Source organism: Oncorhynchus kisutch, linkage group LG4 (genome assembly GCF_002021735.2).
Source record: "Oncorhynchus kisutch isolate 150728-3 linkage group LG4, Okis_V2, whole genome shotgun sequence".
Classification (NCBI taxonomy): Eukaryota; Metazoa; Chordata; class Actinopteri; order Salmoniformes; family Salmonidae; genus Oncorhynchus; species Oncorhynchus kisutch.
The window spans coordinates 32211016-32223208 of NC_034177.2; the positions used below are offsets into that span (position 1 = coordinate 32211016).

Genomic DNA, 12193 nt, shown 5'->3' on the forward strand with positions numbered 1-12193 from the left:
CTCTCTCTCTCTCCCACTCTCCCCTGAGCCGCCTCTCTCCTCTCCCTCTCTTCCTCTCTCTCTCCCACTCTCCCTGAGACAGCCTCTCTCCTCTCCCTCTCTTCCTCTCTCCTCTCCCTCTCTCCCTCCCACTCTCCCTGAGACAGCCTCTCTCCTCTCCCTCTCTTCCTCTCTCCTCTCCCTCTCTCCCTCTCTCTCTCCCTCTCTCTCCTGAGACAGCCTCTCTTCCTCTCCCTCTCTCCCTCTCTCTCTCCCTCTCTCCCTGAGACAGCCTCTCTCCTCTCCCTCTCTTCCTCTCTCCTCTCCCTCTCTCCTTCTCTCTCTCCCACTCTCCCTGAGACAGCCTCTCTCCTCTCCCTCTCTTCCTCTCTCTCTCCCACTCTCCCTGAGACAGCCTCTCTCCTCTCCCTCTCTTCCTCTCTCTCTCCCACTCTCCCTGAGACAGCCTCTCTCCTCTCCCTCTCTTCCTCTGTCTCTCCCACTCTCCCTGAGACAGCCTCTCTCTTCCTCTCTCCTCTCCCTCTCTCCCTCTCTCTCTCCCACTCTCCCTGAGACAGCCTCTCTCCTCTCCCTCTCTCCCTCTCTCTCTCCCTCTCTCCCTGAGACAGCCTCTCTCCTCTCCCTCTCTCCCTCTCTCTCTCCCACTCTCCCTGAGACAGCCTCTCTCCTCTCCCTCTCTTCCTCTCTCCTCTCCCTCTCTCCCTCTCTCTCTCCCACTCTCCCTGAGACAGCCTCTCTCCTCTCCCTCTCTTCCTCTCTCTCTCCCACTCTCCCTGAGACAGCCTCTCTCCTCTCCCTCTCTTCCTCTCTCTCTCCCACTCTCCCTGAGACAGCCTCTCTCCTCTCCCTCTCTTCCTCTGTCTCTCCCACTCTCCCTGAGACAGCCTCTCTCTTCCTCTCTCCTCTCCCTCTCTTCCCCTCTCTCTTCCTCTCTCTCTCCCACTCTCCCTGAGACAGCCTCTCTCCTCTCCCTCTCTTCCTCTCTCTCTCCCTGAGACAGCCTCTCTCCTCTCCCTCTCTTCCTCTCTCTCTCTCCCACTCTCCCTGAGACAGCCGTGCTCTGAGCCCTTTGATTTGCAGCTTGAGAAATGAAGATGTGGAATTTCAAAGAGAATCTTCCTCTGCTGACGCATACTGTCCCACTCCACCAGCAACCCAGCTCTACTTCCCTGCCTCCCCCTCTCTCTCCCTCTATCTCCTATCTCTCTTTCCCTCCCGCTATCTATCCACCTCACTCCCTTTCACTACTGCTACCTTTCTCTTTACCTCTACCCACTTCTGTCGACCTGTCAGTCTCCCTATGCCAAAACCTCCCTATTCCTCTCTCTCTAAAGCTGTAGTGGCAGTGCTGTTTGTTGAGGTATTTTGATGTCCCCCATTGGTCATGGTTAGAAGGGGAATAAACAGCTCAAAACCTGTCTATCTGTCTGCCTGCCTGCCTGCCTGCCTGTCTGTCTGTCTGTCTGTCTGTCTGTCTGTCTGTCTGTCTGTCTGTCTGTCTGTCTGTCTGTCTGTCTGTCTGTCTGTCTGTCTGTCTGTCTGTCTGTCTGTCTGTCTCTCCAACAGCAGTGTATTTATACCTATGTCTTTGTACCGCACCTGCCACTCAACCCAATCCGATTTTTCCCTTTTCCTTCTCTCCAGTCTTCAGAGACGCTCCTGCTATATGAACACACACACACACACACACACACACACACACACACACACACACACACACACACACACACACACACACACACACACACACACACACACACACACACACACACACACACACACACACACACACACTCTCACACGCATGCATGCACTCACTCACAATTGTATTATTACTACTATAGGAGTCTCTATTAACTTGAACTCTGTGCTGTACACATATCTAATAGATGGCAACCAGCAAGCATTACAGTACAGTCAATTAAGGTGAACTATTCTTATATGTTTCCTGTTGCTATGCTTGCCAAAGCAATCCTTGCATATCTCTCTCCCCTTCTCTCTCTTCTAATGAACCCTCTTTCCTCCCCATTTCATGTCTCTCCCTCCACTCAAACAGACCAAACAGTAAAGTTAATGTTGAGCATTCCCTTTCACCTCTCTCTTTTCCACTGCTTCCATCCCTCACTCTGCCCCTCTCCTCCCATTCTGTCAGGTCTACAGTACTGACCACTGAAACTGATGTAGAGGAGGTAGTCTACAGTACTGACCAGTGAAACTGATGTAGAGGAGGTAGTCTACAGTACTGACCAGTGAAACTGATGTAGAGGAGGTAGTCTACAGTACTGACCAGTGAAACTGATGTAGAGGAGGTAGTCTACAGTACTGACCAGTAAAACTCCCAGTCTACAGTACTGACCAGTGAAACTGATGTAGAGGAGGTAGTCTACAGTACTGACCAGTGAAACTGATGTAGAGGAGGTAGTCTACAGTACTGACCAGTGAAACTGATGTAGAGGAGGTAGTCTACAGTACTGACCAGTGAAACTGATGTAGAGGAGGTAGTCTACAGTACTGACCAGTGAAACTGATGTAGAGGAGGTAGCCTACAGTACTGACCAGTGAAGCTGATGATCACAAGGTAGTCTACAGTACTGACCAGTGAAACTGCTGTAGAGGAGGCAGTCCACAGTACTGACCAGTGAAAACTGATGTAGAGGAGGTAGTCTACAGTACTGACCTGTGAAGCTGATGATCACAAGGTAGTCTACAGTACTGACCAGTGAAACTGATGTAGAGGAGGTAGTCTACAGTACTGACCTGTGAAGCTGATGATCACAAGGTAGTCTACAGTACTGACCAGTGAAACTGATGTAGAGGAGGTAGTCTACAGTACTGACCAGTGAAAACTGATGTAGAGGAGGTAGTCTACAGTACTGACCTGTGAAACTGATGTAGGAGGAGGTAGTCTACATTACTGACCTGTGAAACTGATGATCACAAGGTAGCCTACAGTATTGACCTGTGAAATTGATGATCACAAGGTAGTCTACAGTACTGACCAGTGAAACGTATGTAGAGGAGATAGTCTACAGTACTGACCAGTGAACTGATTTAGAGGAGGTAGTCTACAGTACTGACCAGTGAAACTGATGTAGAGGAGGTAGTCTACAGTACTGACCAGTGAAACTGATGTAGAGGAGGTAGTCTACAGTACTGACCTGTGAAACTGATGTAGACGAGGTAGTCTACAGTACTGACCCAGTGAAGCTGATGATCACAAGGTAGTCTACAGTACTGACCAGTGAAACTGATGTAGAGGAGGTAGTCTACAGTACTGACCAGTGAAACTGATGTAGAGGAGGTAGTCTACAGTACTGACCTGTGAAACTGATGTAGACGAGGTAGTCTACAGTACTGACCAGTGAAACTGATGTTGAGGAGGTAGTCTACAGTACTGACCAGTGAAACTGATGATCACAAGGTAGTCTACAGTACTGACCAGTGAAACGGATGTAGAGGAGATAGTCTACAGTACTGACCAGTGAAACTGATTTAGAGGAGGTAGTCTACAGTACTGACCAGTGAAACTGATGTAGAGGAGGTAGTCTACAGTACTGACCAGTGAAACTGATGTAGAGGAGGTAGTCTACAGTACTGACCTGTGAAACTGATGTAGACGAGGTAGTCTACAGTACTGACCAGTGAAGCTGATGATCACAAGGTAGTCTACAGTACTGACCAGTGAAACTGATGTAGAGGAGGTAGTCTACAGTACTGACCAGTGAAACTGATGTAGAGGAGGTAGTCTACAGTACTGACCTGTGAAACTGATGTAGACGAGGTATTCTACAGTACTGACCAGTGAAACTGATGTTGAGGAGGTAGTCTACAGTACTGACCTGTGAAACTGATGTAGAGGAGGTAGTCTACATTACTGACCTGTGAAAACTGATGATCACAAGGTAGCCTACAGTATTGACCCTGTGAAATTGATGATCACAAGGTATAGTCTACAGTACTGACCAGTGCAACGTATGTAGAGGAGATAGTCTACAGTTACTGACCGTGAAACTGATTTAGAGGAGGTAGTCTACAGTACGACCAGTGAAACTGATGTAGAGGAGGTAGTCTACAGTACTGACCAGTGAAACTGATGTAGAGGAGGTTAGGTCTACAGTACTGACCCTGTGAAACTGATGTAGACGAGGTAGTCTACAGTACTGACCAGTGAAGCTGATGCTCACAAGGTAGTCTACAGTACTGACCAGTGAAACTGATGTAGAGGAGGTAGTCTACAGTACTGACCAGTGAAACTGATGTAGAGGAGGTAAGTCTACAGTACTGACCTGTGAAACTGATGTAGACGATGTTATAGTCTACAGTACTGACCAGTGAAACTGATGTTGAGGAGGTAGTCTACAGTACTGACCAGTGAAACTGATGATCACAAGGTAGTCTACAGTACTGACCAGTGAAACGGATGTAGAGGAGATAGTCTACAGTACTGACCAGTGAAACTGATTTAGAGGAGGTAGTCTACAGTACTGACCAGTTGAAACTGATGTAGAGGAGGTAGTCTACAGTACTGACCAGTGAAACTGATGTAGAGGAGGTAGTCTACAGTACTGACCTGTGAAACTGATGTAGACGAGGTAGTCTACAGTACTGACCAGTGAAGCTGATGATCACAAGGTAGTCTACAGTACTGACCAGTGAAACTGATGTAGAGGAGGTAGTCTACAGTACTGACCAGTGAAACTGATGTAGAGGAGGTAGTCTACAGTACTGACCTGTGAAACTGATGTAGACGAGGTATTCTACAGTACTGACCAGTGAAACTGATGTTGAGGAGGTAGTCTACAGTACTGACCAGTGAAACTGATGTTGAGGAGGTAGTCTACAGTACTGACCAGTGAAACTGATGTAGAGGAGGTAGTCTACAGTACTGACCAGTGAAACTGATGTTGAGGAGGTAGTCTACATTACTGACCTGTGAAACTGATGATCACAAGGTAGCCTACAGTATTGACCTGTGAAATTGATGATCACAAGGTAGTCTACAGTACTGACCTGTGAAACTGATGATCACAAGGTAGCCTACAGTACTGACCTCTGAAGCTGATGTTGAGTAAGTAGCCTACAGTACTGACCAGTGAAGCTGATGATCACAAGGTAGTCTACAGTACTGACCAGTGAAACTGATGTAGAGGAGGTAGTCTACAGTACTGACCAGTGAAACTGATGTAGAGGAGGTAGTCTACAGTACTGACCAGTGAAACTGATGTAGAGGAGGTAGTCTACAGTACTGACCAGTGAAACTGATGTAGAGGAGGTAGTCTACATTACTGACCTGTGAAACTGATGATCACAAGGTAGCCTACAGTATTGACCTGTGAAATTGATGATCACAAGGTAGTCTACAGTACTGACCTGTGAAACTGATGATCACAAGGTAGCCTACAGTACTGACCTCTGAAGCTGATGTTGAGTAGGTAGCCTACAGTACTGACCTGTGAAGCTGATGTTGAGGAGGTAGTCTACAGTACTGACCTGTGAAACTGATGTTGAGGAGGTAGCCTACAGTACTGACCTGTGAAGCTGATGTTGAGGAGGTAGTCTACAGTACTGACCTGTGAAACTGATGTTGAGGAGGTAGCCTACAGTACTGACCTGTGAAGCTGATGTTGAGAAGGTAGTCTCTGTAGAGCTTGCGTCCATCCAGAGCCTTCATGCTGTCACAGAGCTTGCTGGTGTTGGAACACAGTGTTCTCTGCATCTTATCGAGGGCGTGGGCCACAGCATATACCGCATTCACCACAAACATGATCTTGGACTCCGGCTCAAAGTTACTATCATCCACCAACACACCCTTCTCACAGGGAGGGAGAGAGAGAGACACAGTTCCCCCTGACCCTACTGCTCCTGCCCCTGCCCCAGCTCCTACTCCTCCACCCCCTCCTCCAAGCGAGCACTGGAACTTCTGCTCCCAGAATTCTCGGTACCAGGGGTTGCGGTGGTTGTTGATTGGATCCAGAGACAGGAAGTAGCGGTTGAATGCCGGCACGGGATTGGCCGCCAGCTCCAGGGTGATGGCCCCGTTGGCTGTGGCCTCATTGCCCTTGACAATGCTCTCCTGTGCCCCCCAGCCGTCACTGGCCACCCAGATGAAGGTGGTGTTGAGTCGTGCGGCGGCAGAGAGCAGTTCCCGAGCGTCATCGCTGCGCAGGAAGAGGACAGCTACGCGGGCGTTGGGCTTCTGGAGGAGCTGCCTGATCACTGCCTCATAGGACTTCTTAGCGTTAGAGCGGCCCACCTGGACATGAGAAGGAACATCCTTCAGTTATTTACACTGGACACAGAGGGAGTAAACACACATCTGAAAGAGGTCTACTACAGATGTAGGATCTTTATTTGATCACCCTGTTGCAGGAGAACTATCCTCCACTGCAGGAAACGTTAAACCTGTATTGCAGTTTGTAATTTCCACTTTGAAATTTAAGACTTGATTTTTCCTTATGAAAAATGTATCAACCCCTTCAAAATTGTCCATTAATTATAATAATTTACATTTTCTGTTGCTGCAGGATTATTTTCCTGCTGTTGCAAACTGGCTCAAAATAAGACCTGCATCTGTACATAGAATAGCAGGCTAAAATACATAGTAGCACGGTGTAGGATTAACCCTAAACCCATCTCCTTCTCCTGTTGTTTCTGTCTGATCAACCTCTCATCTCTTCTATGCTTGCTCTTCTATATTCTAACATAGGTCTGCGCCTATCTCCTTCACTGTCAATCTCCCTATATAATCTCCTGATAACCTTATTTCCTTCACTGTCAATCTCCCTATATAATCTCCTGATAACCTTATCTCCTTCACTGTCAATCTCCCTATATTATCTCCCTTATTTCCACTTCTATCTCTCCCTACCTTCTCAGAGGTAGCGATGCAGATGTTCCTCATACGGGCTTCCTGTTCAAAGGCCTCAATGCCCGTCTCTCCGTAGTCTCCCTCTGATGCCACCGTGGACACGTAGGTCCAGTTGAACAGCCGCAAGATCTCTGCCATGGCCTTGGCCTGGTAGAAGTCAGGGGGCACCGTGCGGGCAAAGTAGTCATAGCGTGTCTTGTCGCTGAGCTTGGCGCTAGTGGAGGCATAGCTGATCTGAGGGATCTGAAAGAGGCGCAGCAGGTTGGCCACCTGGGAGAGAGAGGCAAACAGACATGAGAAACAGACACACACAGATGCAAATCCACACACACAGTTGTGCAAGTTTATACACAGTCAATAAACTGCGGACTCATCCATTAGTGATGGACATAAGGGGTCTAGGCTCCATATGATATTCACTTTTTTTCTGGTCACGTTCTCCTGATTAAGATTTTACACACACACACACACACACACACACACACACACACACACACACACACACACACACACACACACACACACACACACACACACACACACGCACACACACACACGCACACACGCACACACACACACACTGACTGCCCTGTGGGTACACAGGCCAAACAACAACAAAGACTGTCAACCCGGAGAAAACAAAGAGTAATTGTATGTGGTGAAAAACAAGTGATGAGGGATAACAATGCCTATCAGAGAGAGGAGGAGAGTGGACTGAGGTCAGAATACACTGGGCTCTCCCCTCAGAGTGAGGGAGTGACAGCTTTTAATACAAAGAGAGAGGTGGAGAGGAAGAGAAAGAGAGAGAGAGATTGACTAAAAAAAGAGAGACTGAGAAAAACAGAGACAGAGTTGTAGAGATGAGGGATTTGGGTCTGATAGAGTAGAGGAGCCCTGTGGAGAGGAGAGGGAAGGGGAGGAGAGGGGGAGAGGAGAGGGGGTAGAGGAAAGGAGAGGGAGGAGAGGAGAGGGGGTAGAGGAAAGGAGAGGGAGGAGAGGAGATGGGGTAGAGGAGAGGAGAGTGGGGGAAGGGAGGAGAGTGGGGGGAGGGGAGAAGAGGAGGGGGGAGGAGAGTGGGGGGAGGGGAGGAGAGGGGGAGAGGGGAGGATGCTTTGTGCAGTCACAGAAGAAGAGGAGGAGATGTTATGCTAAATTATGCAAATCACCTTACTCTGTCACAATACCATACCACTGGAGCTGTGTGAATGTATTTGTGTGTGTGTGTGTGTTTGTGTGTGTGTGTGTGTTTCTGTGTGTGTGTTACCTGTATAGACACACTGCTATAGGATCCTCCTATAACTCCAGCAATGGCCAGGGGAATGTCTTCCTGTAGAGCGTAGGATCCATCAGGACAGATAAACTCTGTATCGTCCACCTTGGTCAGAGATGCACGCACAAACTCCAGCGCCTGGGAAGCACACACACACATACTCAATAAACACTTATTTAAAGACTGTAAATGTAATATTGACAGTGTTTTCTATGAGCTACAATTAGGCTTACCTTGATATTTATTTAAAGGGCAAGCTTATTATGTCATTTGTATAATTTTTCTACAGCAAAAGCTTAAAAAGCAGGAAGAAATCAAATGTGTGTGTGCTTCTGTGTGTATGTGTGTGAGTGTGTATGTGTGTATGTGTGTGAGTGCTCACCAACCTGTTCCAGTGCGTATGTATCTCTAGAACAGGTGTCCAGTATGTGAACTCCCAGACTGACTCCAGGCAGTAGAGTAGGATCAGAGTTGATCCTGTCTATAGCAAACAGCATGGCCTCCAACCTCTGGATCCCTCTGTCCTCGTTCACCCTCCCACACTCCTCTATCCCTCCCCCCTTCTCATGGACTGGGAACAGCCCCCCCAAGACCAGGTCTCCCTCGATCCGGATCTCTCGACGGGGGTGAGGGGGGTCCACCCCCAGAGACACTAGCACACACCGACACAACACAGCTAGGAGGACTGTAGAGATGCGGGATAACATAGTGGAGTGGAGTGGAGTGGAGTGGAGTGGAGTGCAGAGGAGAGGAGAGGAGAGGAGAGGAGAGGAGAGGAGAGGAGAGGAGAGGAGAGGAGAGGAGAGGAGAGGAGAGGAGAGGAGAGGAGAGGAGAGGAGAGGAGAGGAGAGGAGAGGAGAGGAGAGGAGAGGAGAGGAGAGGAGAGGAGAGGAGAGGAGAGGAGAGGAGTAAGGTTAAGGATATGGAGTGAGGGGTTAGAGGTCAAGAGTATGGGTCAGGGGTGAGGGTTCAAAGGTAAAGGGGTGAAGAGTCAAGGTGAAGTAGTGCGGTCACAGTAGCTGCTGGTCTGTTTGTGGTCCATCGAATGGTCAAGGAGAGTTCAACTGGACCACACATGAAGGAGCACACGGTCTAGACATCAGACCTTCTAGAGGAGAGGAGAGGAGAGGAGAGAGAAAGAGGAGGGGGGGGGTGCAGAACAACAAGAGATAAGGCTAAACAACTCATCTCATAGCAGCTCTATGTATCTACTGTACAAGTGACAAACTCCATGTTTTGTGCTGACATCAAATATGTTAGAGTTATGTTCGAGTTTTCTGAGAGTTATGGGAGACTTTTGGGGTATTGTTAACAAGAGCTGACAGTAATGTCTACTTCACAGCCAGTCAGACCATGACTAAAAGGATAGGAGACGGTTTGGAGAATGCCTCTCTCTCTCTTGCTCTCTCTCTCTCGCTCTCTCCCTCTCTCATCCTCTTTCTGTCTCCCCCCTCTCTCAGCTTCTTTCCCAAATCTCTCTCTACTGCAGCAAACTCTATTACTCTTCTCCCTGCGCAATGCTGTGTGTGCCTGCGTGTGCGTGCATGTGTGTAGGTGTATGTGTGTAGGTGTATGTGTTTAGGTGTATGTGTATATGTGTATGTGTTTGTGTATGTGTGTAGGTGTGTAGGTATGTGTGTAGGTGTATGTGTTTATGTGTATGTGTGTAGGTGTATGTGTTTAGGTGTATGTGTATATGTGTATGTGTGTAGGTGTATGTGTTTAGGTGTATGTGTATATGTGTATGTGTGTAGGTGTGTAGGTATGTGTGTAGGTGTATGTGTGTAGGTGTATGTGTTTATGTGTATGTGTGTAGGTGTATGTGTATAGGTGCATGTGTTCAGGTGTATGTGTATATGTGTAGGTGTATTTGTGTAGGTGTATGTGCATAGGTGTTTGTGCCTGTGGCTGTTTTAGGATAAGTCTGTTCAGATAGCTGATATAGAAGCCCAGGGTTCAGATGCCACTGCTCTGGAACTCTTCTTGAATCTGAACTCTGTTTCAATGATTCCTCACTCGCCCATGCCTTACACTCTGACTGTTTGTGTGTGCTCCCACATACCTGCCTCCACTGACACAGACACAGCACATTTTTTTGTGAGACTGTGTGTGTGTGTGTGTGTGTCTGTGTGAGTGCCCAAACTGATGCTAAAGCTCCCTTTCTGTTTCCCTAAGCCCAGAACATGCCTATCTACCCAGCAGAAATAATACCACTGTCTCTTCACAACCAACAATCTAATTCTATTCCCCTGAACCCCATGAAATAATGCCTTACAACACATACGTTCCAACAACACAACAGAGAGAGAGAGAGAGAGGGATAGAGATAGGGAGAGAGGTTCACTATGTATGTATCTGAGTGCTTTCTTCTGTCCTATCAGTGTGTGTGTGTGTGTGTGTGTGTGTGTGTGTGTGTGTGTGTGTGTGTGTGTGTGTGTGTGTGTGTGTGTGTGTGTGTGTGTGTGTGTGTGTGTGTGTGTTGTCATGACGTTGGCCTGAGAGGGAGGTTTATGACCACCATAAATACCTTTCCCCTTTTTTCTCTCTCTACTCTACTGATGTGACTATTGAAAATCCCTTTGTTAACATTGAGAGAGAGGCTGGTGACATCAAATGATGGGAAATGGAACCATATGTCGGTAATCCAACCAGTTGAAAATATGCTTTGGGACTTAATCAGTTCAGTTCAGTTGACGTCTGAGACTTTACTGATGATAGGACGACATAAACTGTATCTTGAAAGGTCTACACATTATAGTTATCAGATTCACATAGAAGTGTAGTGCAATTTAAATGTTTAAATATGAAACTATTTGTGTAATATTAAATGTAATTTAGCTTCTTAATGAGAGAACGGTTTGTCATAGAGTAAACTCTGCCAACTCAGTGACCCCGCCCATGTGAACAGACAGTGGTTGTAAACTCTGCCAACTCAGTGGCCCCGCCCATGTGAACAGACAGTGGTTGTAAACTCTGCCAACTCAGTGGCCCTGCCCATGTGAACAGACAGTGGTTGTAAACTCTGCCAACTCAGTGGCCCCGCCCATGTGAACAGACAGTGGTTGTAAACTCTGCCAACTCGGTGACCCCGCCCATGTGAACAGACAGTGGTTGTAAACTATGAGACACGGCCCTCTCTCCCAATCCTATATAAGCTCCTTTACGAAAATGTAACTTCCTGTTGCAAGGACGTGTGGACTGGCAGTCCCCACGTTGAAAGGACAAAGACCACCTACAGAACTAAGCCAACCTCAGCAAGAACCTGACGAAATTAGCATTGAATTTCAATGTGAAGGTGACGACCTACACGCCAGAAGGATGAATTTCAACTTTACCAGCCAGAATATAGCATGAGCTTAAAGCATGGCAAGTTGGTATGAACTTTGAACTCTTATTCACTAAAGAAGTGATAACTCCTAGCCGTTGCGTTAGCGCAGCAACTGTAAACGTGGGCTAGGAAAGGATGGAGGACGTATCCAGTCTAACACACACAGCGATACTTCAACGTATCAAGTTTACCATCAGAGACATTCTTCAGAGGACCAGAGATCCATGCTGGACCACCCGGTCTCCCATCTACGAACAATCTACCGAAGCGCAGTTCAGAGTAAATATGTATTGCATTCTCCTTTTTCAAATGGGCGGTAATTTAGAATGCATAAGATACTGTATTTATGATAGCATAGCTACCTACGGCCCGATAGAGACATAGTTTCTCCCTTTGTTCCTCAGTCTTCCCGCTCTTTCATTCAAACCCAACCCCCTTTCCTTTGTGTAACCAGGCGTCATGTCGGCTCTGTCCACCAGGGAAGTTTTCTTTATGACATCATTTGTAATCAATGTATGATCCATTCTGTATAGATGTAATTCTGTGTGATTATTTAGGTATTTTATAGAATAGCATGTCATATCACTTAATCCGGTATAGCCAAAGACACGACAGTATGTATGTGTGTCAGCATGTAGGCGGATGAAAGATTCTCTGAGATGCAGTCAGCTCTGAGCTCAGATACTCCAATAGGCTGTTGCTGAGTATACACTCTAGTCTGTTACTA

At 47.4% G+C, this 12193-nt stretch overlaps 1 protein-coding gene across 1 annotated transcript in view; it reads right to left on the reverse strand.

Moving 5' to 3' along the window:
- The window catches only part of grm3 (glutamate receptor, metabotropic 3), a 59035-nt gene that overhangs the window by 18404 nt on the left and 28438 nt on the right, over nt 1–12193 (reverse strand). Inside the window, exons 3-6 of the mRNA XM_031822835.1 lie at nt 8525–9246; nt 8133–8276; nt 6869–7138; nt 5611–6253 (exon numbers count right to left, since the gene is read on the reverse strand). Of these exons, the coding sequence (XP_031678695.1) occupies nt 5611–6253; nt 6869–7138; nt 8133–8276; nt 8525–8845 (1378 nt within the window). The 5' untranslated portion in view covers nt 8846–9246. The remainder of the gene's footprint in view (nt 1–5610; nt 6254–6868; nt 7139–8132; nt 8277–8524; nt 9247–12193) is intronic.